At 55.3% G+C, this 27,938-nt stretch overlaps 1 protein-coding gene and 1 pseudogene across 1 annotated transcript in view; both read left to right on the top strand.

Moving 5' to 3' along the window:
• The window catches only part of LOC129399891 (uncharacterized), an 85,125-nt pseudogene extending 79,423 nt beyond the window's left edge, over positions 1-5,702 (top strand).
• A 148-nt stretch (positions 5,703-5,850) lies between these two features.
• Positions 5,851-27,938, top strand: part of KCNK12 (potassium two pore domain channel subfamily K member 12) — a 48,515-nt gene continuing 26,427 nt past the window's right edge. Inside the window, exon 1 of the mRNA XM_055120282.1 lies at positions 5,851-6,429. Coding sequence (XP_054976257.1) covers positions 6,039-6,429 — 391 coding nt within the window. The 5' untranslated portion in view covers positions 5,851-6,038. The remainder of the gene's footprint in view (positions 6,430-27,938) is intronic.

The raw sequence follows: 27,938 nt of genomic DNA, 5'->3' as shown, positions 1-27,938 counted from the left end.
AAATGCAGAATTTTCCATTAAAATCTTACCAATACAGGGGGTATGGTACCGCCAGCAGGTAAACCTGTACCTGTGGGACAAGTGCATCAGCAGCTTGATGATGCCTTCAGAATTCCAGATACTCTGAAATTGCTGCTGTGCTTTTGGCCAGACCCCAACAACTTGGGCCCAAGTTTACCAAGAATTGTCACTGTCACTGTCATCCCATTGCTCATCGATTTGTTTGAGCGGGCGCCAGTAACGTCTCTCATTGAGAGACTTATTGTTACTGTTTTTGGCATATCTAATACGCACAGGTAGCTTGCCAGGCTCTGCCGAGTGGGCTTGATACTTTCGGTAGCTTGCCGGGCTCTCTGAGAGGAGCGGAGGAATCGAACTCGGGTCAACGGCACTAAAGGCAAACACCCAACCCCTGTGTTATCACTCCAGCCCTACCAAGAATTAAACGGCCAAAAGTTAGGTATGTGGGAGACACATCCACAAACCACCTTCGACTCAGCTATACAAGCTCATTTATTTGCCTTATTTCAGAGACCTATAAATCTCAAAAGAGATCAAAAGACACAGTTAGGGCCTGTAGCACAGAGGCAGGTGGGAACCCATGACTGAGAAGCCCAGGCTCACCTGGATCAGGACTCGGCCTCCTCCCCCAAGGCCCCCAGTTTTTCAGTAGCTTGGCAGTCACACCCACAAACTGCCCCTGCCACCATGTAATCTCATCAGTGGCCAAGACCCAGAGACTATAAACTAAAGCTCCCGGAAGAGAACAACATAGAATTTCCTGGACATTATATTCTATCCATAACCAGCAATACAAAACAAATTGTCTAGCATAACCTTTTCGGCAGGTTTGAGTGGTGGTGAGACTGGTGTCGAAATATCGAATGTAACCGAAGTAGAGAGAGTATGGGGGAAATTGTCTGCCATACGAGGAGGAGAAGGGTTGGAATTCGGCTGGGGGGGGGTGAGAGAGGGGGTGATATTGGGGATTTTGGTGGTGGAAAGTGTGCTCTGGTGAAGGGATGAGTGTTTAATGATTATATGACCAAAGCTCAAACATGAAAGCTTCGTAGCTGTATCTCGTGGTGAATCAAAAAAAACGGGGACACCCTCAGCACCATCTTGCCACATTCAACAGAGAAGAAGCCAGGCGTTCTGGTGAGCAACGTGGCCAGAGAATGCTCCGGACCCGAAACTGGGCCAGCAACACCGGGGATCCAGACGGAGGAGGTGCAGCCACCACACCTTCTCCAGATGGAGCCCTGGCAACACTGAGCAGCAACTAACATGGCTCCGGGATGCAGGACTGGGACACATCCGAACCAGTTGTGTGTGTCTAAAAACAAATTGTTTTTAGAATTTTTCTAAAAACTGAAAACATACAATCTTTTAATGGAAAACTAATCATCAAATGCTTCCTTAGTAGGGCTGTTTTTCTTGGGGGGAAACTCCAACAACAATAGTGAGTTTTGTGTTGAAATATGGAACGTAATCAAGGTAAAGAGAAAATGAAGTGAAATTCATCAGTTATACAGTTGGGCGTGGGGGGCGGGGGCAAGGGGTATACTGGGGATTTTGGTGGTGGAATATGGGCACTGGTGAAGGGATGGTGTTTGAATATTGTATAACTGAGACATAAACCTGAGAACTTTGTAACTCTCCACAAAGGTGATAAAATAAAAATTAAAAAAAAAAGAATAAATAGACTGTATCAGTAAAAAAAAAGGGGACAAATAATAATAAAATAATAAAATAAAGTTAACATTCAGAATAGAATTTAAAAAAAGTAATGTGGAATTCATGACCAATTCAATCAGCTTAATCAATGGCTGAATAAATAGCAGTACTCCTACATTATTAAAAAAATCATCTTACCAATACAGATTAATTTTTAAAAGGAAGTCTTTTTTGAGAAAACTCCTTTACTCATATATGATTCCATAATCAATTTTCTCTTTCACACAGTTACATTATTTCTAATTTTTTGTTAAAATCTAAAACTTGAGGGGATAAACTTTTTTCAATTTTCTTTTTTCAGTAAGATTTTTCCAATTACTTTCATTTGCTAACAATTTGATTGAGATATACTTATGAGTTCACATATCATAAAATTAATCTATTTAGTTTAGAATGTGTAATTTGCATCTTGGGGGGTAAACTCACAGAACTGTGCAATCAGCACCAGAATCAATTTTGAACATTTTTGTAACCCTCACAAGATACTTAGGCTCACTAGCAGCCATGCCCGTTCTTCCTGAATTGTCAGCAATCAGAAGGTTACTTCTTTCATCTTTGATTTGTCTATTTGCGGGGTGGGGTAGGAGCACACCTGGTGATACTTGGGGTTACCCCTGCACTGAACTCAGGAGTCACTCTGGCAGGGCTCAGGGGACCATACGGGATTCGGGGATCAAACCCAGCCCAGCTGCTTGCAAGCCAAGTGCCCTACCCGCTATACTATTGCTCTGGCCCTGATCTGCCTATTCTGTACACTTCATATAAATAAAATCATACAAAATGTCACCTTTTGTGTCTTCTTTTATGGTTTCTTTTATTGTGTAATGCTTTTAATGTTTGTTCCCAATGTAGCAATATAACACTTCATTCCTTTTTTATTACAGAATACTTAGTTCTATGCACACATACGACTTTGTACTTCACTGTTGACAGTTGATGCACCCACGTGGGTTGCTTTGGTTGTTCTCACTCTGGGACTATTATGAATAAGACTGCTATGAGCATCAATGTACAGCTTTGTGTGTGGATATACATTTCCGTTTATCTTGGTACATACCCAGGAGTGGAACTCACAATTGGTTACTCTTGGTCATACCTGGTTAGCACTTCTGTGTTTGTCTTTCTTTCTTTAATAAGATTTTAACCAATAAATAGCATTGCTCCTACATTATTAAAAAAAAAAATTAGCCACACTTGGCAGTGTTCAGGGTCTACCCCTAGTTCTGCGCTCAGGGATCACTCGGGGGACCACAGAGGGACTGAACTCATTGCAGCTGCATGCAATGCAAATGCTCAACCTGCTGTACAATTTTACTCTGGGCCCTGCCCTTGTATTTCTTTTAATGACAGAAAGACACAGAGACAGAAAAAGAGAAAGACAGACTGTCCCTCCCCAGGAATCTTATCTGAACTTCTCAAGGCCGTGGCAGACAGCTAATGATCTGAGGTTGAAATGGTGGCATTGAAGTGATTGGGCCAAAATTTCCCATGAAGGAAAAGATTTCTGAGTGGGGTAAAGTTCTAACTAGAGCTGAAGTGTGTATCTGAAGAGCTGGAGAGGAGGACTAGAAGACGGCTTTTGAGTGAAGCCCGTAGCATAGACAAAGGAGCGGTGATTGGGCTGTGTGCAGTACTTGGTAAGTAAGTAAGGGGCAGTAGAAGATAATGTTAGAGTGGTTTGCTGGAAATCACTTCAAGGTCAGCCTAATGGCTTAGCGTTAAATAGTAGAGGAAGGGTTTAAAGACTGAACTTTCACAGCTCCAGTCAATTGCTAGGGACTCTGATTTTGGTTTCAGAGCAGATCAAACAGGCTTGACGGAGCCAGGACTGGAGGATCTTGCAGAATGAGCCCGGGAGGGGAGGGGTGTGGGATCCAAGCCCCATCCTTAGGGGGCCTGCAGCAAGGCAGGAGGAAGAGTCATCAAGAAGTCAGTGATTTAAATACTGACTCAGTGCAAAAGTGACATTCGCTAAAGGGCCAGCATCTGAATCCAGGGAGCTTGGCATGTTTCTGGTTCATAAATTGATTAGGTCACTCAGAACTGAGACTAATGCCAGAGGGCTGCTACCAAGCAGACCAGACTAAGGGGTGGGAGAACGCGGCCAGCTGCCTGCCAGGGCAAGGACCTGACCCGCAGGCCTGCAACACTGCAGCAAAGCGCCGGGTCCCCACCTCTGTGGTGCGGGCAGAGAAAGCTTCTGTGGAGTCTGCAGATGTTCGTCGGCTGCATCTGGACACCCGGAGCCAACTCTAGAACGGAACTTCTCAGGGCTTCCCTGGCGCTGGAACCCAGCCCGGCCTGCCCTGCAGGAGCTCGCCAGAAGGGAGGGGACAGTCCGGGAAGTAGCCCTGGGAACACAGAGGTGCACTGAGGCAAGGAAACGCCTTCCCTGGGAGAGAGCGGGTGGGTGCCTTTTGCTAATAATAACAGCTGTCGGCCAGGACAATCACTTGTGTTTCTACAAGACTACGTCTGTGGGTGAGACATACTTCCCTATCAGTGTCCCCCTAGTCCTGTGGACCCCTAGGATATTCCACGGGGGCCACAGGTGAAAAGTCACATACATGAGGGGTCTTTTGCAGGAGATGGGGAAGCACATGGTAGAATGGGGGTGGGCACACAGGAAGGAAACAAGGTCAAAGGGAACCAAAGCTGAGACACTGCTTCAGAGGAGGGCTCCCAGTGTGAGAAGCCTAGTCCCCATGACAGTGGTGACATCTGTCTCCACCTGTCCCCTGCTAGCACGGAGGAGCTGCATTTCTAGGAAGATCCGATTCTCCAGGGTGCCTGGTTTGGGCAAATCAATGTCCACCAAGTTCAAGGCCTTTGATCTCGTGCCAGCATCCCTGGCCACACCATCTCACCTCCCTGAGGAGCCCTGAAAAGCCGAGGGGCCCCGATTAACAACCCCCTTTAGAGTATTAACTACAGTGGCCACACTGGCTGACTTTGGGACGAGTGTTATCCAGAATTCCGGATGTTGGGGATCAAGGCGGCTTGGCATTCTGCCAGTTTCCCGCTGGGGGCCTCTAAGCGCAGAAGCCGTCAATCATTCCTACAGCCCACCGTCTGGGGGGGGGGGGCCTCTTGCGCCAAGGCGCGGCTACCTGAGGACAGTTTTCCGTCTGAACCAAGAACCTCTCTCACACAGAGCTCAAGCGGGCCTGAGTCGAACCGCGAAGGTCCAGCCATAAGCGCACTGAAAAGCCCTCTCCCCCACCCCCTAGGCCTGGGGAGGAGGAGGATCCCGCACAGGGCTTCTTCGTTAGGGAGACCGCCTTGGGGACCGCCCGCCTGGGGGCCCGGACACTTCCTTCCTCTGGTGGCACCTGGGTCCCGGAGTAGCGCGTGACTCCTCCTCCCCCGTCTTTATTCCGCAGCGTCCCCGCCCTGTCGGCTCGCGGCTTCGGGGTGCGGTGGGGGGAAGCGCGGAGGTCGAGAACGGACCCGAGAGGGTCTGCGCGCCCTGGCGCAGCAGGCTGTGCCGCATCCCGGGGCCCGCATCCCCGGGGCCCGCGTCCCAGATCCCGCATCCCCGGGATCGCGTCCCTGGGACCGCATCCCAGACCCCGCATTTCGACCCAGCGTCCCCAGCCCGGCATCCCCGGCCCGCCTCCCCGGGCCCGCCAGCTCGCGGCTGCGGCAGCGACGCGCTGTCCGCGGTGCTGACGCCGGCCGCGCTCACTGCGGGGCGCCGTGGCCCGGGGACCGGCTCGGGCTCTTTTCCCCGCGGGGAGCGTGGCCAGCCGCGGGCCACTTCCCCTCGGGGGGCCTCGTCCTGGAGGCTGCTGGGCCGCCGCAAGTTTGGCAAAGTTTGGCAGCAGCTGGGAGCCGAGACGGCGCGTCGGGGGCCGCATCGGGGGGCCAGCCACCCGCGGGAGGCGTCGCCGCCGCCGGGCTCCGCACCCCGCCCCTCCCTCCCGGACTCCCCCACCCTCCGCACCCCGCCCCGGGCCCGGTGACTCCGCCTCTCCGTGCAGCCCGGCCGCTCCGCAACCCTCCGGCCGAGCGCCTCCCGCTCTCGCCCCGGCGCCCAGCCCGGCGCGCCTCCTGGGGCGCCCCCCGGGGGGCCTGTCCGCAGGGGAAGATGCGGGGCGCGCGGCGGGGGCCCGGCTGCAGCCCTCCGCGCTCCAGGGCGGGGGAGCCTGCGAGGCGTCGGGGCGCCGCCCGCGGAGCCCCCTCCCGGGCGCGCGCGGCCTGAGCGCCCGCCGTGCTCCCGCCGCCGCGCTCCCGCCGTGCTCCCGCCGTGCTCCCGCCGCGGGGATGCGGCGGCCCGGGCGCCGGGGCTGAGCTCCGGAATGTCCTCCCGCAGCCCCCGGCCCCCGCCCCGCCGCTGCCGCCGCCGCCTGCCGCGCCCCTCCTGCTGCTGCTGCTGCTGCCGCCGCGCGCACCTCGACGAGGACACTGGCCGCTTCGTGCTGCTGGCGGCGCTCATCGGCCTGTACCTGGTGGCGGGCGCCACGGTCTTCTCGGCGCTCGAGAGCCCCGGGGAGGCGGCGGCGCGGGCGCGCTGGGGGGCCACGCTGCGCAACTTCAGCGACGCTCACGGGGTAGCCGAGCCCGAGCTGCGCGCCCTCCTCCGCCACTACGAGGCGGCTCTGGCCGCGGGGGTCCGCGCCGACGCGCTGCGCCCGCGCTGGGACTTCCCCGGCGCCTTCTACTTCGTGGGCACCGTGGTGTCGACCATAGGTGAGCGCTGCGCCCCGCGTGCGTCCTCCCTCCGCGCCCCGAGACGCCCCCGGGAGACCCGGCCCCGAACGCCCGAGCGGGCGCGCCCCGCGGCCTCACTTCTGTGCACCCGAGTCTCCCCCTCTGCGAAGGAACTGTGTCGGGGCCTCTGTTTCTGTCTCCCCTCTCTCCCCTACCGCAGCTTCCCCACCCTTAGGACTTGGAAAACTTGTGTCTGCGCACAGAGGGGTATTTTCTCCATCTCTTCTTTCTTTTCTTCGTTTTCCCCTGCAGTGTCCTGGCCCGGTTACCCTGGGACGACTAACCGCTTTCACCCAGGATCTCTTTCTCTCGGTCACTTTCCCAGGCGCTTCTCCTGCCTTCTACACTGCCCCCTTTCTCAAAGAAAACACCGACACATAAGGCTAGGACTCTAGCCACCTTCCTACTGACCTCAGGGCTTTCTCCTGCCCTCCCTCTCCCAGGCTCTAAACCTCCCCTCCCTCCCCCTCCCTCCCTCCCTCCCTTCCTTCCTTCTCTCTCTCTCCCTCTCTCCCTCCCTCCCTCCCTCCCTTCCTTCCTTCCTTCCTTCCTTCCTTCCTTCCTTCCTTCCTTCCTTCCTTCCTTCCTTCCTTCCTTCCTTCCTTCCTCCCTCCTTTCCTTCCTTCTCTCTCCCTCTCTCCCACCTTCCTTCCTTCCTTCCTTCCTTCCTTCCTTCCTTCCTTCCTTCCTTCCTTCCTTCCTTCCTTCCTCCCTCCCTCCCTCCCTTCCTTCCTTTTTTCCCTTCCTCTCTCCCTCCCTCCCTCCTTCCCTTCCTCCCCTCTTCCTTCCCCTCTTCCCTCCTTCCTTCCTTCCTTCCTTCCTTCCTTCCTTCCTTCCTTCCTTCCTTCCTTCCTTCCTTCCTTCCTTCCTTTCTTTCTTTCTTTCTTTCTTTCTTTCTTTCTTTCTTTCTTTCTTTCTTTCTTTCTTTCTTTCTTTCTCTCTTTGGTTTTGGGCCACACCTGGTATGTTCAGGGCTTGGCTCGTGCTCAGAAATCACTCCTGCTGGGACTTGGGGGACCATATGGGATGTGGGGATTCCACCCAGGTCAGAAGTACGCCTTTGCTGCCCTCCCCACTGTACTCTGTCTCCACTCCTCCCCTTCCATTTTTGCCTCTGTCTGGCTGGGGGCACGGGCTGAGGGGATGATAGAGCCTCGTTCTTGCCAGCATCCCTTCTCCCTCTGCCTAGGAGGAGCAGTTCCTTCGCAGTTCCGTGGCTTGGGACCCTCACCAAGGATGCTGTCCAGACTCCTTTAGTGCCCCCTTCTGCTTCACACCTGTGCTCTAGGCTGTGAGCCTGGCTGCTCTTGCCCACTGCCCCCATGCCCTCCCTCCTTAACCCCAGCCTCAGCAGCACGTTAGGCAGGTTCCTGCCCAGCCACCCACCCCTGGGAGTGCAGAGGGAATCGGGCTTTCCACTTGGAATCCTACTGGCTACTTCTCCAGTGGCCCCAGGGCGCTCTGCTCTTTCCTGCCAACTGTTTTGGGGAAAGTTGTTTTTCTTTGTTTTCAGTCTGCACCTCACATAGCCCCGGCAGGGGGTAACTGGTGTCAAGGCCTACCAGGGCCTCTTACTGCAAAGCCTATGCCCCATCAAGCTATTGAGCTGTCTCTCCAGCTCATCTCACAGCAGGGTGGGTCGAAGGACTGGATTCAGGGAACTAAGAAGTGAGGGATTCCATGAAGGTGCTTTCCGTGGGCAGATCGTGGGCCGGGTGGTGTCCAGCTCAGCCAGAGTGTGGCCTCGCTGGCCATGTATGCCTCTGCAGACGACTTCTGAGAGGCCCTGAGGAGGATCACCCTGTACAGGCTATGAGCAGCTCGAACTCGTTCTCTGAGTGCAAACCCGCTTTCTTTCCTTCAATGACTTTTCATGTGTCATGCATGATGTGGTTATTTTAAATAGAAAAGATAAAAATGGCCCCAGTCCAAGGCACACACAAATTGGATTAAAAATACCCTTTAAAGCTATATCGTGTTGTTATGGTGATTGAAGATATAAAATGACCCCCTCTGAAAATCCCCTTTTAAGAAGAGCTCTATCAAGTTGCTATAGCAACTATAGTTTTTTAAAGTGCTTTAAAAGTGTACTAAGGATGTTCGGCCCCAGAGGATGACATCATGCATTCATGGCTCATTATTGATTTATGCTCTTGCAGACATACCTCGCTGTCTTCTACCCAGAGACACACCTGCACACACATTGGGACACCCTGCTTTTTTTTTTCAGGTGGTTTGTTTGTCTGGCTTTTGTTTGTTTCTGTGTTTGGGGGCCACACCTGGTGATGCTCAGGGGTTAGTCCTGGTTATGCACTCAGGAATTACTCCTGGTGGTGTTTGGGAAACCAAGGATTCAACCCAGGTTCGACCAAAAAGCCCTTGCTTTTCTGTCTGAAGAACGTGCTCGGCTTTGGCTTCCTAAAGGCACACGGGCTACAGGAGAAGGGGGAGCAGCGGCCTCTTCCCCGGCAAGCTGCGGGTCTGTCTAAACGGGGTCTCATGCCAGAGACCCCCGGCCTCTCTGAGGAGTCACAGATTCATTGTCCAGCCACAGTTTCTTAAGTGTCTCAAGTCCTTTGTGCCAAATGAGGTCAGCACATTGGCAGATTGCTCCAAACCCCAGCCTGTAATCAACTAGCAACACTGGCTGATCTCTAGTCAAGCAGAAAGGAACTGTGTTGTCATTTTTGGTTTGTGTTTTTGGATGCAGGCAAGCCATGTAGGAGGAACTGCATGAAAAGTGTGGTTAGCTTACCAATGACCCAGCATATTGTTTCCAAAACCTGCCGTGGACTGATGCATTTCTGAGGAGAGCTCAGACAAGCCCACAGGCAGCTCCGCATCAAAACCCTGTCTGTGCACGGCTGCCCGCTGACAGGTGTCTCCCCACCGCTGTGGCCTGGCACTTGGGTCGCTCTGCTTACTCCTGGCGGAGATGTGAAGCTGAGTCCTGGAGCAGTCTGATGGCCCTTTCCATCCTTTCTCACAGGGTGTACTGGGAGGAGGTGGAAGTCGAGACAAACATCCTCCCATTCTCCTTTTGTTCACATATTTCCTTTCCTTAAACGTTCTGTGTCCTCAGAGACAGTTATTAATGCTGCTGCTTTCATGGATTCGGCGAGCAGCTCAGGCATCCAAAGCTTAGTTGCAAACAGGGAGTTGGGATTCTCTGCCTGCCACCTCATCCAGTGAAGAGGAAAATTACTATGTGGCCAATTTTCTATGATCAGTGGCATCACCTCACTCATGCCCATGCAGTTGTGTGGATATTTCTCTTTTTATATTGTTCAGACTCAATAAATGATTCACAGAGTTCTTCATATAAAAAATCAATACCTTCTTTTCTTTCTTAAATATGCCTCTATTGTGTATATTAGGTCCAGTGCTAGAAAGGTTAAAAGATCAGGGCTTATTTTACAGGAAAATGGTCCAAGTGTAGCCCCGCATAGAAGGCTGGTCACTGCAGTCCTGGGCAGCATATCCCGGCTTCTCTCATCAATGATGATTACAAGAAGGTGACACAGGGCCCAAGGTATCAGATTGTTCTGGGACTTGTCTCAGTCACTGTATATTGTGTGTCCCACGGTGTCTAGAATGTAAGTCAGGCAGGCAGTCTGGGTATGTCCTTCAAATCCCTGAATACAGTTGGTGACCACATTCTGGCTGAGAGGGAATATTTAATAACAGGTGTATAGAAGCCTGTGTGACTGAACGAGTATGTGTATCTGAAACTAGGGCAGGCGAGTGGGGTCAGGCCAATAGCTGATTAAGGCTAGGGAAAGCTTGGAAGTCAGAATATCTTAGAGGTCAGAAGGACTGGACACTTCTGGCAGACCTTAGACTGTGGGGTGTGAGAGCCAGTCCCAGAGGGGCCAGAGACAGGACTTCCGGCAATTAGGAGACATTCTGGAATACTTAGAGAGAGAAGCCACTTCTTGCCTTCGTGAGTGTGTGTGTGTGTGTGTGTGTGTGTGTAGAAGAACGATTGAAATGGATATACATGAAATAAAGTTCAGATATGGCTGTGTGTACTCAAGATTGAATGGAACATCACAGTGAGGTGAAATGTCTGTCCTGACATTTGGCTTGGAAAGTGCCATGTCCGGAGCTGGAGAGTTCGCAATTGCACCAGCCCACACCTGTGTCTGCATGGCAAAGACCCAAGGGAAAATTTGCCGTGATTGTTCAGCAGTAGTTAAAGCTGTAAATTTGAAAGTCAATCTGAGTAGCTCAGGTAAAACAAAATTCCCTGAGTGATTGAAATTGTTCATACTGACTGCTTACACTGAAATGAAATCCTAGGTAATGAAATCTCCTCAACATTGTGAGATGCAGTGGAAGTTAAGTAGGTATTCATGTGAATGTACCCATTTTTTTCTCATTCACCCAGGTAACAACAGTGAGGACAAGCAAAGCTCCTTACAGACATGCATGTGGCTGTGGCATGTGGTTGTCCCCATTTCCTGTGAGGTCAAGAACACCAAAACCTACAGCTGGTGACTCATGAGGCAGGAGTGAGAATGACAGTGCTGTGAGTGAGCAGGGCACTTTTCTGGCATGTGGCTGACTTGGGTTCAGTCCTCAGCATCCTATATGGTACCCCAAGCACTGCCAAGAGCAGTCCCTGAGTGTTGAGCCAGGAGTCACCCCCCAGCACCACCAGGTGTGGCCCCAAAACAAAACAAACTAATCAAAGATGGTGACTTGTGTTCTTTTGGTTCTAAACAAGCATTTTTGCAGGAGGTGCTAAAGTTCTGACATAACAATGCAAAGAGTATTAATCCATCATTTCATGTCCTAGAGGATGTTTTATCTGTTTCCTTTGAAAAGATTAAAAGGAAACTCTCCCCGGGGTTTTTAATTATGCAACTGCTGTCAGATTTACACATAGGGAAGAACATATTTAAAAGTCTTTCTCAAATGGCAGCTTGACATAAACAGAAATATTTTTGCTTCCTTTTATTAGGTTTTCTGGCAGCGTGTTTTAGTTATGAAGCTAAAACCATGCGACTGTAGATGGGGTGCTGTAGGTATGGGAGTCGTCACTTTTGGCACTGCATAATTTAACTTGCTACTTGCAGAATTAAGCACACTTAATTATTCAACCTCGAGATTAGTAACAAGTCCTAACTCTTTTCCTCTTTTTTTTTTAACATGGGTTTTTAAATGTTTCTGCTTCAGAGGAAATTCAGACCAAAATGTCACTACCACATTTACATTTGGGTTTCTGCACACATGTGTGTAATCCAGCTGGAGGTCGTTCTGATACTGGCAGTGAAATGAGTGATGAAGAAGAGGAGGGAAAAAGGCAGGGGGAGCACCCTTCCTTGCTTGTTCCTCTCGTTGCCTCTCCTTTAATTGAAAGATGATGCTCAGACAACTTTGAAAGACAAGGGTATGCTTTTAGGGTCAAGGACACAGCCTAGAACACACGCCGAACATATCCAGGACCTGGGTTCAGTCCCAGGAAAGCATGCTCCCATCCCCACCCAACGCCTCTGGGCTGATCACCCAACCACTACTGCGTGGCTGGGAATGGTGTGTGTGTGCATGTGTGCATGAGAGAGACAGAGACAGAGAAGAAAACAGCGAGCAGGAGAAAGTACTCACTCACTTCTCCATCCTCAGCTCCCAGCATGGGTCCCTGCCCATACCAAAAGCTCAGTAACTATTTATCCAATGAAATGTCACTCACGAAACAACTGGCCTTCACAGCCCTTCATTTTCTCAGTTTCCCCTGCCGCTCTTTGTCATGCCTCATGCAGGGAAACAGCTGAGGCATGCCAAACTGCTTCCCTGTTGCTGAAGGTTCCCCTCAACACTGTGCCCATCCCCCCACCTTCCCCCCCCCCCCCCCGCACCGCCCTTGCACACCCATGTCAGTGGCTGCTGATATTCCCGCTAGTGGATGCGCTGCTGGGATCAGGGTCCCCAGGCCCTCTAAGTACCACCCTTCTGCAGATGGCCTCTTGCTGCTGTCACACCTTCTGGAGATCGAGTCCCAGTAGTGAAATTGTGGAGTCAGTGACAGTGTCTCCTTTGTGGTCCTACCGTTTGGTGTCTTCTCAGCTGAGCCAACACCTCTGTAGCACCTGACAGGAATGACTGGATAATTGCTTCACGCAAACACCACAGGTCCATTTTGCTTTTTCCAAAATTGCACTCAGTCCCTGGGCCGGAGCCTCTTTCTAGACAGGGCCATCCACTCAGCACCTCCACTCCGCCTTCCTCTGTGGGTTGAGGGTCACATCTGGCAGTGCTCCTCCTCCTAGCACGGTGTGTGAAGCTGCTCTTGTCGGGGCTCAGGGACTGACTCTAGGCTTCCTGGGTGCAGAGCAAGTGCTCCAGCCCTGGGGGCTATTTCCTGGGTCCCCCAAGAGGAGAACACACCAATTAGAATAGCTGCTACTGTCTGTTTTCTATAGTAGACACTTGTGGGGTTCTGTTGGCAAAATTCTTGGGGAAAGTGAATGCAAAACATGTGCTTCAGCCTTTTGAGCTATTTTCTCGGTCCCTCTTCAGCCATTATTGCTAAGGAGAGTCCCTTCGGGAAGTTTGGGGTGACAGTGAAGGGCAGGAATGAGGAACAGAGGAGACCACATCCTGGGTCATCAAAGACAAGGGTGCCTGCACTCTCCTTTGCAATCCCGGGCCCCCAGGGCTGGTCTGTCGCCAATTCAGGCCAGGCTCGACAAGGGGGCACATTCCTCCCCTTAGACCCAGTCCTGCTCAAGGAATCTGGCCTGACACATTCTTGAATAATTCCACACGAAGCAAAGAGATAGATACCTGGTGCATTCCAGTTCCACAGCCCCATATAAATCTCCCAACGTGTTCCTGAAGCATTTCAAACCAACAAAACCCCATAAGCATCCCTTCTAGAAAAAAGACAGTAGTAGCTACACTAGCCGAAGGGGGCTCCTGTGGGGTGGTGCCCCCTTCTATGCAGCTTCTGGGGAGCTCTGGGCCTGCTCCACACCCAGCAGGAAGGGGGTCCGCTGGGACTCGCTCCTCGTTTCACCTGAGGCCTGGGGAGAGGAGAGGTGGCCACAGGTACAGAGTAAGTCAGGGGGCGGTCACTGGGGGGCTGGAGCTCCCCAGAAATCCCCAGGTAGATTCTGAGGCTGCTTGTCTCAGGTCTGAGAGCTCACATTCTCCGGAAGTGTCGCCTAAATCCCGCTGACATTGGTTTGAGTCTCTCAGACTCAACCATCTCCCCATGCATGTGTGCATTCTCACATACAAAACACACACAGTCTGTCTCTCTCTCACTCTGTCTCTCTCTCTGATTTTGGCCATTCCCTGCAGCCCACAGGGGTTACTCCTGGCTCTGCACTCAGGAGTCACTCCTGGCAGTGCTTGGGGGACCGACCATATGTAAGCCCAGGGATCGAACTAGGGCTGGCCGCGTGCAAGGCAGACGTCCTCCCCACTGTGGTATTGCTCTGGCCCACAGGCGCCCTCTCAGACTCACTCACATGTATGTGCTCACACCTGCCCCAGGATGACACCAGGCCTGGTGCAGGTTCCAGGCTTCCCAGAGGCCAGGAGGGAAGAGAGACATGGAGGGGAGGGGAGGGTGCCCGGGAGCCACAGAGTCAGTGCCCTGCTCTGAGGGTCTTCCGGGGAGAGGTTCTTTCTGCCTATGTGCTCGGAGTGACAACTTGGACCCAAGGATGAATTTTGGGGCTCACACAGCTGTCATCTAGTGGGGGGCCGCGGGGCTTGTGTGGCTGCCTCCCATTCAGAGGAGCCGAGAGGCTGGAGAGGTAGAGAAGCGCTTGCCTTGCATGCAGCTGACCCTGGGTCCATCCCTGGCACCGTACATGGCCCTCTGAGCCCCGCCAGGTGGGACCCCTGAGCACATAGGCAGAAGTGTAAAAAAGTGTAAAGAGCCAGGAGTAAATCCTGGGTACCGCCTGGTGTGTTGGGAAGACCAAACTCGAATCAAAAGATGGCAGGCTGAAGCAGACGGAGCAAAGGCCCTGTGTGGACCCGTTGGTGCCAACACCGTCCTGCCAGTTGGGCGCCAGCCTCTGGCCCTCCCCGGCTCTGCTGCTCCCCACGGGGACTCCCCAGGGCAGGGCTGTGAGGGCTGAAAGTCTCCAGGGCTGAGGTGAAAGGTCTGGAGGCTCCAGAGGGGAGACTTGCCTCAGGGCAGAGGGGTGCAGAGAGGCGGCTGGAGCTCTGGACTCCCCCCGAGCCAGCTCTGGCCCAGCAGGGCCCTGCACCCTGAGCCCCGATGCTGCTGCTCCCTCTCCTGGCACAGGGCCCCTGGGGTCCTGCCCCAGCACTAGGCTGTGCCTGTGTCACCAGCAGGGGACCCCCTCCCATAGAGACCCCCGCTTCCCTGGCAGGAGCAGCGACTCGAAGTTTCAATTGCAGAGGTCTTGCTCCATCTGCTGCCCCCTCCCACTGGCCCCGGGCACGCAGCCAGACTCCGGCGGGCTCCGGCACTTGTGCTGGACCCACAGACAGTCATCACCCCCTGCTGCTCACTCAGTGTCCACGGCCTCCCGACCCCCAGGCTACCCTGCTGGCTCTCCGATCGTCCGCAGCCGCAGAGAGCTGGGCGGGACCAGCACCCCCAGCCCCCGCCTGCATGCCCTGGCCGGGTCCCTGGCCAGACATCCTTCTGCTCCTGCCCTCCAGGACGGGGTGCCCGGGCTCACTCAGGGCTCCTCCGGCTCTGATGCCCCCTCGACCCCTCTCTGGGTGCTGGTCAGTATGGAACATGCTAGCTGCGTTACTGTTCTGGCCTTCTGCGTTGAGAGCTCCTGGAGCCTCCCCTGCCTCAGTTTCCTCCTCTGTGATGATGGGTCATGTTGGTCATGTGGGTCTCTGTCCTCTAGCAATTCCTTTTTTTGGGGGGGTTCACACCCAGCAATGCACAGGGGTTACTCCTGGCTCTGCACTCAGGAATTACCTCTGGCGGTGCTCGGGAGTCCATATGGGATGCTGGGAATCAAACCCAGTCGGCCGCATGCAAGTGCCCTACCCACCATGCTATTTATTGCTCCAGCCCCTGTGGAAATTCTCTAAGGACTGGGAAGCTCTTCTGTGTGGGGGTTCCTGGAAGCCCCCCAGAATCACTGGCTTTCAGTCGGGCTGGCCTTGCGCAAGCAGAAGCAGCCACCCTCGCCGGCGGGCTCCTGCAGGGAAGGCACCCACTTCATAAGGCTTTCGGGGAGATCTGGCCCTGCCTCACTGCAGAGGGGAGACCGAGGCATGGCTCATGCCCCACCTGGTACAGTCCTGCCAGGGGCTAGTGCACCTCTGTCAGGGCTGGGGCGGAGGAGCAGGCAGGACGGGGTGAGTGGGGGCTCCTCTGGCTGTGCCGTCTTCCTGCGCACCTGCAGAGGGCACCCCGACCTGAGGCTCCTCGCCTCACTCAGTGGACAAGGAGCCCTGCAGCACGACCCGGCCAGCAGACAGGCCAGGGACCCGCAGCCAGTGGACAAGGCCAGGCCTGGCGCCATACAGCCCAGAGCTGAGCCCCAGCAGGACCGCCATCTCCTCTAGCCACCCGTGTACCCCACCTGCTCCTGCTCTCCCCTCTGCCCCCCTCATCCCCACCCTGGCCCAGCCTCCTGCCCGCTCCCTCCAGGCTGCATTCTGCTTTCTCTCCATGTCCTACCCGGTGACGTGGGTCTTCAGGGTCCGAAACTAGACCTTCCGGCCTGGACTAGGGCACACTGTCGCTGGGCCAGTGTCCTGGCAGCCCAGCCAGCTCGCCCATGGGGTAAAGCGCTGTGATTGCTAGCGTGAGACCCCACACGCAGTAGGTTGACGCGACTTCCCTTCCTTCTGACCCCATATCAGGCTGGCTCGTCGGTGCTCAGTTAGAAACAGTCGGAGCCAGCGCGCAGTCCGTCTGAGGACGGACGGGAGCAGAGAGGCTGTTCCCACCAGCCGTGGGACAGAGCGCCTGACAGAGCAGGTGACTCATCTGCACACGTCGGGCGCATGGCATGAGTACACGAGCATGAGTAACTGAAAATCCTGGACTGCTGGAAATAGCAGCAAGCCAAACGGGGCAGTGAGGTCTGGGTGCAGGGTGCCCGGGCGGGGGGCTGCCCCACTTTCCCGTGCCTGGCGGGGGGCAGGCTGGCGGTGCTGCCACCGGGCCCCTCTCAGTCCCTTGCAGCTGAAAGAGCCAGATGCCCGTGTGTCCCTGCCTGATAGTTTCACGAGGGGGAAGGAGCAAGGAGGCGCCCGCTGGCCCTGTCTGCTGCCCAGGGGCCAGTGTGAGTTCCCCACCGAAGCTTCTCCCAGCTACCGGGGGGGCCCGGCTGGGGTCTTCCTGTGCCCGAGACCCCCTTGCCCCGCCAGCCCACGTGCCAGATGTTGGCGCACACACTTGACGGAAGTGTTGTCAGCAGGGAGCCGCAGCCCCAGAGCACGGGAGCCGCCCGCCCCACCACAGCACCTCCCAAAATACCCAGCAGATTTTCTTGGCGTCGGGCGCCCCAGCTTTCTGGAAAGTTACAGCTGAGATCAACACCAGCCCCAATCACAGCCGCAGGTTTCTCCCGGGCCGTCCAAATGGCCACGATCTCAGTCCCTGCTGCCAAGTGTCCCCAGGCGGGCGCTCCGTGGTGCGAGCTCTCACACCAAGGCCAGCCCGGGCCAGGGGGGACAGGCAAGCCAGGAGGGCTGCCAGGTGGGGGCGGGGCGCGTCTGAGAGGAGGCCATTTTTTGAGGCTGGCTTCTATTTTTACATGAAAGGCGGGAAGGAGGCTGCGCTGGCCGTGAGCCAGCTCCGGAGCAGTTCCTGGCAGGGATGGCGGTTGGTGGCTTTGGTCAGCTGAAGGGCGAGTGCGGTCCAAATTTCCCGCACCTGGACCCCGTCCCTCCCGTGTGCGGCTGTGTGGTGACTGGCCTCCTCAGAGGGACGTGCCCAGAGGGCGTGTGCAGAGCCCAGCGCCCAGTCCCATAGTGCCGGTGCCACCACGTCTTCCTCCTCCTCCTCCTCCTCCTCCTCTTTCCTTCTCCTTCCTCCTCTTCCCCCTCCCCCTCCTCCTCTCCTTCCCTTGCCCCATTCTCTCCTGCTTGTCCTCCCCCTCCCCGATCCCCTCCACCTTCCTTTCTTCTTCCCCTTCCTCCTTCTCTCCCCCTTCCCTTCCCCCCTCCCCCTCCCCTTCTCCTTATTCCTCTTTGGTCTATGTCCCTGGTGTTCCCCGCTCACTCCTGGCTCTGTGCTCAGGGATCTCTCCCAGGGACCTTATGTGTGCCGGGAGTCCCCTGCATGCAGCAAGGCGCACCCCCACCCCCTGCACTGCTGCTGCAGCTCCTCCATGACCCCTGGCCCCCGGGGCAGCTCCTGGTCAAGCCAGTGGGCAGCACACACAAGCCAGTGGGCACTTCCAAACCAAACAAGAGGCCTCGCGCCCAGCCCGGCTCCATGGCGCTGTTGGGCGGCAGCTGCTGTTTGCGGGTCTGATGTAGGGGCCGGAGGCACAGTACCCACTGCAGGGAGGAGCCGGAGGCATGCCCGGTCACTGGCTCTCGGCTACCGGCCACTGTGCTCCGCTTACTGCCCTCCCCAGCCCTGTCTCCCGCGCGCGTCCTGCCCAATGGCCCCATCCACAGCTGCGCTTTCTCCGTGCTGCCCCGTCCACGTGTGACCGAACCCCAAACATCCTGGCCGCTCCCACCCTCCAGTTACCCCCAGTCTACGGTGCCTGCGTCACCCACGGGGCTCCTGTGCTGTCCTCATCGACTCCAGTTTATCCCCCGCTGGTGCCCCAGCTTCCTGCCCCTCCCTCCCCTCTGGGTGCCCGCAGCCACCCCGCTGCCACCTGCTTCCCACCTGCCAGGCTGCTGGGGGGCCCAGGCAGAGACTGGTCCAGACCCTGCCCGGCAGGTGTCCTCCCCCACGCGCCTTGCTCCTCCCCAGGGCTCCCTGCAGCCCCCATGCCCCCCGTTGCTTTTCCTTGAGTGAAGAAAGGCGACTCCCAGGCAGGACCCCCCAGCCCAGCTCCATGGGAGCTGTTTGGCCGGCTGAAGGCTGCGTGTCCGCCCCAAGAGCCCGAGCACTGGCCTCCAGCCCCCTCAGGGCTGGGGTCCCCGTCGCCCCGCCCCCTACACTCACCCATTCTCCAGACATGCTCATTTTCCTCCTCCTGGATGGACACCTCCTCTCGGGCCCCTCGCTCTCTCTTGCCAGCCCAAGCCCACCCTGGCCTCTCCCTCCCCTCCCAGCCCGCTCAGCGTTGGTCCTTCTTTCCCTCTGTCCATTCCAGGGAGCCCCGCCAGGGGCCTCGGCTCTGAGAACCAGCCCAGCTTCCCGACATCTCTGCTGTCCATGTCCTCAGCTGACCACTTCCATAGCCTGGCCTCCACTGATATCTCAGCCGTCCACTCCCTCCGATGACGGCTTTCCTTGCTGGGATCATGCTGTCCCCCTGGGCCTCGGGGGAACCATGCCCTCTGCCACCCTCAGCCTCCCATTAGGGTCCTACCTGCCCCCCACCTCCCCCTCCACCCGTCTCTGGACTTTTTAAAAACTTATGAAGAGCCCCATCTTCTGTTTCCAGACTCTTCTCTTCTCTTCTCTTCTCTTCTCTTCTCTTCTCTTCTCTTCTCTTCTCTTCTCTTCTCTTCTCTTCTCTTCTCTTCTCTTCTCTTCTCTTCTCTTCTCTTCTCTTCTCTTCTCTTCTCTTCTCTTCTCTTCTCTTCTCTTCTCTTCTTTTGCAGGGAGATTACACCCGACCATGCTCAGAGGTTACTCCTGACTCTGTACTCAGGAATCACTCTTGGCGGTGCTCAGGGGACCACATGGGATGCTGGGGATTGAACCTGGGTTGGTGGAGTGCAAGGCAGATGCCTCCCCACTGTCCTATCACTCCAGCCCATGTCCCCAGACCTTGCAGCGTGGAAACCCTCTTCTTCCTCTCCACTCCTCGGTTTGTCTCTGGGCTCTACACATCACATGACCAACCGTGAGGTTAACAGCAGCCAGGGCTAATTATGGGCACAGATGGAAGCTTCTAGAGAACAGAATTAAAGTCCAGGAAAAGCTCTCAGGCAGGACATAAATTACTGTTTGGACCTCAGATAAGGTTTTTTTTTTTTTTTGGGGGGGGGGAGCTGCAGTGATAGCATAGCGGGGAGGGTGTTTGCTTTGCACGCGGCCAACCCAGGTTTGATTCCCAGCATCCCATATGGTCTCCTGAGCACCGCCAGGAGTAATTCCTGAGTGCAGAGCCAGGAGTAATCCCTGAGCATCGCTGGGTATGACCCAAGAAGCAAAAAAAAAAAAAAAAAAAAAGAATAACAGAAGGGCTGGAGCAATAGCACAGCGGGTAGGGCGTTTGCCTTGCACACGGCCGACTTGGGTTCTATCCCCGGCATCCCATATGATCCCCCAAGCACCGCCAGGAGTAATTCCTGAGTGCAGAGCTAGGAGTAATCCCTGAGCATCACTGGGTGTGACCCAAAAAGAAAAAAAAAAGAATAATGGGAGAGTGTTAAGACCCTGGGACAAGTGTTTTAGGGATGGTGTATTGTGGGGGGGCTAAAGAGAAGAAGAAATCGTGGTAGGTGAAGCTGATGACATGCGACAGTCTCTGGGCTCAGAGTGTCTCTGGTCTGGGGGCAGCAGGGGGTCAGAGGAGGGGTACACTTTGGAAACAGGGTGGACAGACTGACCCTGGCTTGGGGGGCCAGGGCTGCTGCTCTGTCCATCCGAGCCTTGTCCAGCACTGCCTCAGGCCCCCGGAGTAGCCTCTCCGGCTGCTTGCAAACAAGCGGGTGACTTGTTTGGGCTGTGCCCTCAAACGCCTAAACAGCCCACTCCCAGCTGTCCCCTTCACTTTCTGGGGCGCTCCCGTGTCTCTCAGTGCTGTGTCCCCAGGGCATGCCCTCAGTTACTGTAGTCAAGCTCGTTCGAGAGAAAGGCTTTGGTCTTCAGTAGCTCCTTGGGGTTCAGGATCTGTGAAGATCAGCACTTTAGTTAGTTAGTTAGTTAGTTAGTTAGTTAGTTAGTTAGTTAGTTATTGCTTGGAGGTCATGCCTAGTAGTGCTCGGGGGACCCCATGGGATGCTGGGAATCAAACCCCAGTCAGCCACGGGAAAGGCAAGCACCTTGCCCGCTGTCCTGGGTCTCCAGCCCTCATCACTTTTGTTGATGCCTGCTGGTCTCCGTGCTGTGAACAGAGCACCCCCTGCACGCGGCACACCAGCAGCTTGATGCAGTTTCTTCTCAGGAGGGCAGCCTCACTGGGCAGGCCCCTGGCGGAGCGGGCTGAGGGTCTATAAGTGTCTACTTGCTTATGGGCATCCCAGGATAATGGACAAGGAGTGAAGTGGGTAGGGGGGCGCCAGGGAGAAGGGCTGGGGGTTCTGCGGCCTTTGGCAAGGACATTCGAGGGAGAGACTGGCACCTCTCACCACCTCCACTAACCTTCAGTCTTCATCTGCCCACAGCTGACATCAAAGCTACAGACCAAGGGGCCATCTGAGGCCCGCAGGGTCCACAGAGCCCCTCGAGGTGCATGTGACTGTCTCAGAGGGGAGGGTGCTCAAGACACAGCTGCGTGGAGGGGAGTGAAATCAGGCTGTGGGGAGGGGCTCTTCCCAGTTGGGGGGCAGAGGGGCTCCAGGCTCCCTGCTCACAGGCGGCCGAGCGCAGGGGGCTCTGTGTCTGGCGGGTGGCTTGCCCAGGCCCCCCCGCGCCTCGCTCTAGTCCTGCTTCAAAGCTTCTCTGTTTCTCCCGTGCTGTCGGCGGCTGCAGGCAGCCTGGCTGCACGCCCGGAGCTGAGCATCCGGTTCATTCTAGCCCAGTCTCTGACCCGCACACTGAGCACCGAGGAAGGAGCAGCGGGACTCCACTTCTCTCAGTTCTGAGGTCGAAAGCCAGGGCTGTGTGTCCCTGCACAGTGCCAGGCTCTGGTGCCGTTCCAGGCCAGTACGTGTCGTTAGAGGGCCTCCAGCCCCGTGAGCCGGACACTGGGCATCAACAAGGACCGATCCATAAAGACCGGAGACACAGGCAGAGTGTGCGTGCGTGCGTGCGTGCATGTGTGTGTGTGTGTGTGTGTGTGTGTGTGTGTGTGTGTGTGTGTGTGTGACATTCTGCACAGGACAGTGAACAGGAGGCAAAGACTCACAGGGTAGAGCTGCAAATTCAAGTGCTATAGAAAGAGAGAAAGCAAGGGCTGGGTGGAGACAGAGCAGAGCAGGGAGGGCGTTTGCCTTGCACACAGCTGAGCCAGGTTTGATCCCCGGCATCCCATATGGTTCCCTGAGTACCACCAGCAGTAGTTCCTGAGTGCAGGACCAGGAATAACTCTTGAGCACAGTTGGTGTGGCCCCAAACAACAACAAATAAAAATACCCAGAGATATCCAGAGGGGCTGGAGCAATAGCACAGCGGATAGGGCGTTTTCCTTGCACGCGGCAGACCCGAGTTCAATTCCCAGCATCCCATATGGTCCCCTGAGCACTGCCAAGAGTAATTCCTGGGTGCAAAGCCAGGAGTGACCCCTGTGCATTGCCGGGTGTGACCCAAAGAGGGAAAAAAACCACAGAGATATACCCAGAGAAGCTTGGGAGTCTTTTTTTTTTTAATTTTTGGGACTGGCAGTGCTCAGGGCTTTTTCCTGGCTCTGCACTCAGGGATCACTCCTGACAGACTCAGGAGAGCACATGGGGTTCCTGGCCTCCCGCCTTTCCCCCCCAGTGATGTCGTCCGCAATGGAGCTGGATGTAAGGAATTACCAGTGTCCCACCACCATCTGAAACACTGACCTCGGGACTCAGAACAAGGGAAACGGAGCCAGGAGAGAGCTCCGAGGGATGGGGTGGGATGGTCTGCATACAGGGCCCTGGGTTCTCTCCGGCCCCAAGCACCACCAGGCGCGGTCCCTAACATGGTCTCAGGGGTCTTAAAGATGAGGGAGGAAAATAGAAAGAAGAGAGGGCGAGAGAGAGGTTGCAGGCTTTCCTCGAATATCTGAACAGTGAGGGTCTATTTACATTTTCCTTTCTTTCTTTCTTTCTTTCTTTCTTTCTTTCTTTCTTTCTTTCTTTCTTTCTTTCTTTCTTTCTTTCTTTCTTTCTTTCTTTCTTTCTTTCTTTCTTTCTTTCTTCTTTTTTTCTTTTAGTTTTTGGGCCACACCCAGGAATGCTCAGGGGCCACTCCTGGCTCTGTGCTCGGGAACTCGAGGATCACTCCTGGTGGTGCTGGGGGGACCATATGGGATGCCGGGGATCAAACCTAGGTTGGTTGTGTACAAGGCAAACGCCCTCCCCGCTGTGCTATGGCTCCGGCCCCTCATTCACATTCTCTGACTTAAACCACAAACCCTGAGCAGCAGCTGGAGGGGCAGGGGGGAGGCTTAGAGACTCACCTTTCTCTCCCGGGAAGTGGGGGGCAGCTAGCCATGAACTGTATGGGTTCCCCCAGGCCCAAGCCTCTCACGGCTTCTTAGGGCTGTCTGGTCTCCCCTCCTTTCTTCCCTGGACCCTCTGAACTGCATCATCCTCATTTATTCCTCCACCTCTGCCCATCCTGCGGCCTCTCCACATTCCTCGTCCCCAGGAGACCTCCCTCTTCATTCTGTGCCTCCTGTCCCCTCCTCATAATTGCTAACGGGGAGAACAGAAAAGTTCAGGTGGTGTGGGCTAGAGTGACAATCCAGTGGGCAGGGTGTTTGCTGACATGCGGCCAACCAGCACTGCACACAGTCCCCGGACTCGCCGAGAGGGATCCCTCAGTGCAGAGCCCGGGCTAAGCCCCACCAGGTGTGTCCAAAAGTCAAAGGGAAAAAGAAAAATGTAGGTGATGAGATGACAGTTGTAATGAGGATTGGCATGTGGGGTGGTGCTGGGGATGGAGCCCAGGGCTCACCCGTGCAGAGCACATGCTCTACCCGAGCAACGGCCCTGGCGCTGAGCCTCTCATTTTTTATGTTTTTTACATTTATTATGCATTGCTGCTGGGGATCAAACCTAGGGCCCCACATGTAGGACAGGTGCCTACCACAGAGCCACGAGCCCAGCTAATAAACGTCCCCTTCTTTTATAAATTCTAGAAACGTGCTTGCAGAAGATATTTACAGTTTTCACATTCATTCACTAATAGAACACATGTTCAAAACCTCCCAAATTAATCCAACACCAGTTTTAAATACATTGTTTCATCATAAAACCACTAATATATATTTAGAAACACATATCTTTTGCATATTTGCAAATTTTTTTAAAAAGCATATACAGCACACAACACAGCTCAAAGAAAGCCTGAGCAATAGTACAGTGGGTGAGGCAAAGACACTTGTCTGGCATGCAGCTGACCCGGGTTCAATCTCGGGCATCGCATATGGTCCCCCAATCTGTCAGGGTGAACCCTGAGTGCAGAGCCAGGAGTAACCAATAAGCATTGGCAAAAAAAAAAAAAGTTAGGAAGGAAGTCAGACACCTCTCTCTCTCTCTCTCTCTCTCTCTCTCTCTCTCTCTCCCTCCCTCCTTTTGTCTTTTTTTTTTTTTTTTGCTTTTTGGGTCACACCCAGCAATGCACAGGGGTTACTCCTGGCTCTGCACTCAGGAATTACCCCTGGCGGTGCTCAGGGGACCATATGGGATGCTGGGAATCGAACCTGGGTCTGCCGCATGCAAGGCAAACGCCCTACCTGCTGTGCTATTGCTCCAGCCCCTTCCTCCCTCCTTTTGGGCATTAGGGTTTGAAGTATAGGCACTAGAAGGCTGGAAGGTCATCACGCATATCCCTTTACCTCCTTTCAGCACTCAGTTCTTGTCAGAGTGATCGTTTCCAACCATCATTGTCATTGTCCCTTCTCTGTCCTAACTATGCTCTCATACTCCCTGGTGGCAAGCTTCCTACCACGGACCAGTCCTCCTGCCCTTGTTTCTATTGTTCTTGGGTATTAGTCTCATACTTTTTTTTTTATATATATTCCAAAAATCAGTATAATCACTCCTTGTTTGTCCCTCTGCCTCTGACTCGTTTCACTTAGCATGATACTGGCCACGCCCATCTATCTAGAAGTAAATTTTTCCTGGTGGCTGTATAATATTCCACTGGGTAGCTGTGCCGTAGTTTCTTTATCCAGGTATCTGTTCTCAGGCACTCGGGTTGTTTCCAGATTCTGGCTGTTGTGAATAGTGCTTCAGTGAATACAGTGCAGGTGGTGTTTCTGCTGTGTGTTTTGGGCCCCGTGGGTATACTCCCAAGAGTGGTATTGCTGGGTCAAATGAGAGCTCAGTTCCTAGTCATTTGAGGAAGGCTTGTTTTCCAGAAAGGCTGGGCCAGTGAGCATTCCTGCCAGCAGTGAAGGAGAGTTCAGTTTTTCAGTTCCTCCCTGCGTCCGCCCCACAGGTGTCAGCTGTCTTGTCCCCCGCACCAAGGCCCTTCACACCGCTCCATCTCCCCTAGCGCGAGTGTAGCCTAGGCCCTCCCCCGCTTGCCACGTCGGCAGAGCAGGACCCAGACTCTTGTCCTGATCCCTGGTCCAAGCAGGAATCTCCCCAGGCAGCCCCCTCGGCCACCCCAGATTCTCAGAGCAGCCCAAGGTGCCATCAGTTGTTCCCAGCTTCCTGCTTTGCTTCTGCTACTTCCTTTGCCTCCCCCAGTGCCCCTCCCCTTGCCATCTTCTCGCATGGCCTGACCCCTCTCCCGGGCCTGTTTGCTCCTGCCTGCAAGAACCTGACAGCAACCTGAGTTGTCTTCAGTTCCTTAAAATACACGCTCGTTGGAACATTTGAAAGCCAGAGAAGCGCAGGCAGGAGAGAAACTCGCCCAGCTTCCCGCTGATAGAGCCGTGGGACCTGCCTTTGAGCCTGTCCTCTGAACAGCAGTTGAGGGTCTCCGCGTTTGTCCCGCCATCCATCACGGGAGGAAACCCGCTTTCACAGGCCGCCCTGGGAAGGAGCATGTCAGAGCAGGACTGTGCCTGGGGCCTGTGCAGGACCCCCTCACAGGGGCCCAGGGCCCGCTCCTGAGGGAGTGATTGGGTTGTCTGGGGGGTGGAGAGAGGGTGGTTATGTTTGGTGCATGGTAGGTGTTAGCTGCAGGGGGGCCATTTAGAAGGATAGAAAATTACAGAGTGCTCAGACCCAGCCCACGTCTGCCAACAAAAGGCGTTTTAAACAAATCCCCTGAAATTATAGCTTCTGCAGTCTAGGAGTTATTCAGACAGCAAAGCCCTGGACGATGTTTTTTAGTAAGATCTGGGGAACAATGGTGCTAATGGTTCTGTGGGGGAGGTCTGAGGAAGTGAGCCCCCCACTCTCTGTTATCAACATCCTGGGCATGCGAAGTCCCCTGCGGGGAGGTCCCAGGCAGGGGTGCTGAGCCGTGAGGACCCACGTGGGGGTGCTGGACAGGGTGAGTCTTACTAACAAGGGAGAGGCTGGAAATTGCCTTGCCGAGGTTTTGCTGAGGTGCCCGCGCGTGTGAGGCCTGGGGCAGTGGAGGCTGTCCTGTCTGTGTGCTGTCTTCTGAGAACGGGCAACTGGGGGCTTGTTTCTGGCGTGTTGCCTGGCTCGTGGCTGCCTCTGGGACAGGAGGGCGAGTAGGCAGACTGGGGGGTTCTCCCGCTTCCGGGAGGCAGGATGGAGCCCCCCGCTGACCCCTGCCCTCCTCCCACTGCGGCTGGGTGCCGCCTCAGTCCTGGGCAGGAAAACCGGAAGGGTGCGGGTGAGAATGAGATTCAGGCCACGCCTAGTGGTGTCCCGGCTCACTGGCCTTCCTGGCCAGTGCTCACTAGGAGGGACCACTCACCATTGGTGGCGCCCAGGGAACAGATGGTGCCCAGGGTTGAGGTTGGGTCGGCTGCTGCAAGGAAAGTACTTTGTCGCTGTCCCCTCGGATCTGGGCGTGAGACTGGCTGGGAGCATTTCCCTTGGGCACCAGCGGGGAGGGAAGAACCCGTAGCTTTCAGGGGACACACCCCTTCCCTCTGACTGTCCCAGCTCTGAGTGTCACCGGGCCCAGGCAGCCAGGACGGAGACACTGGTCCAGGCCCTGACACGGGCTCCATGTCACCACCTCGCATCACAGTCCTGTAGTTATGCTCTCCCCAGGGAGCTGGCATTCCTGAGTCCTGCTCGGGGGTCACAGGAAGGGGCTTAGGGGTCACGGGAAGGGAGCCAGTGGAGAACGCCCCTGGGAAACTGGCACATTAGATGCTGAAATCAAGAGAAATGAATCTTACAGGTCTTTAAATAAGAAATTTAGAGGCCATAGCGATAGGACAGCAGGGAGGGTGTTTGCCTTGCACAGGGCCGGTGGGGGCTAGATCCCCGGCATCCCATATGGTCCCCCACGCCTGCCGGGAGTGATCCCTGAGTGCAGAGTCCTCCCTGAGCACCTTGGTTGCGACGCCTTCCATAAAACAAAGTAGGGAACTTAGGCAGTTTGCCATCAGCAGTGGCATGTCTTCAGATGACGCTTCTGTCACCTCCTGAACGCAGGCGGTGCAGCAGCGAATACCCGGGAGGCTCTGTGGAGAGGAGGGTAACAGCCGAGGGCTGCTGCTCTCTGAAGCCCCGTCTCAGCAAGAGGAGGCACTGGGAGTTGCCCTGGGGAGGGCTTCCTGCTGGCGGACCCTAAACGGTGATCTGTGCCTTCCACTTCCCAGGCAGTCACTAAGCCCCCAGCACCCTATGGCTGGAACCTAGTAAGCACTTGCTACTGAAGCAAGCAGCCAGGGCCCGAGAGATGGTCCAGGGGTCAAGCACATGTCTTGCAGGAGGCCTGGATTCAATTCCCAGCACCGCTTAGTGGTCCCTGACACTGCTGGGAGTGACCCCAAGCACTGATGCTGTGGCCCAAAAACAAACCCAAAGAAGTGGGCAGCCGGAAGAGTAACCATGAGAGCGATCGAGCACTGTGAACTGAGCACCCCCAATTCCTGTGTTGAGCCCTAACCTCCAAAGTGATGGGGTCAGGAAGTGGGGGGGCGAAGGGAACCGAGCCGTCGGGGCAGAGCCCTTATCAGCGGGATTCGTGCTCCCGTGAAAGCGGACACAGAGAATCTCCATGCACCTTCCAGTGCATGAGAACACACGAAGAAAATTCTTTCTAAAAAACAGGACCTGGGGGCCAGAAAGAGAGTGCTGTGGATGGGGCTGGAGCGATAGCACAGCAGGTAGGGTGCTTTGATTCCCAGCATCCCATATGGTCCCCTGGGCACTGCCAGGGTTAACTCCTGAGTGCAGAGCCAAGAGTGACCCCTGTGCATCGCCGGGTGTGATCCAAAAAAAGCAAAAAGAAAAAACAAAAAAACAAACCACAGTGCAGTGGATAGGGCACTTGCCTTGCACACACCCTACTGACCTGGGTTTGGCCCTCAGCACCGCTCACAATCCCCAGGCCAGCCAAGAGGGACCCTGAGCAGAGCCAGGAGTAAACCCTGAGCACAGCCTGCCGCTATTCTGGCAGGGGCCATCACCGGCCCACTCACAGTGCCCAACGGTCCCCTGGTGCATTCAGGGCCAATCACTGTCCCCCTACCCGATGA

This window comes from Sorex araneus, chromosome X (genome assembly GCF_027595985.1).
Source record: "Sorex araneus isolate mSorAra2 chromosome X, mSorAra2.pri, whole genome shotgun sequence".
Classification (NCBI taxonomy): domain Eukaryota; kingdom Metazoa; phylum Chordata; class Mammalia; order Eulipotyphla; family Soricidae; genus Sorex; species Sorex araneus.
The sequence above is the reverse complement of the archived record's forward strand: the minus strand, read 5'-3'. Positions and strand labels throughout refer to the sequence as shown.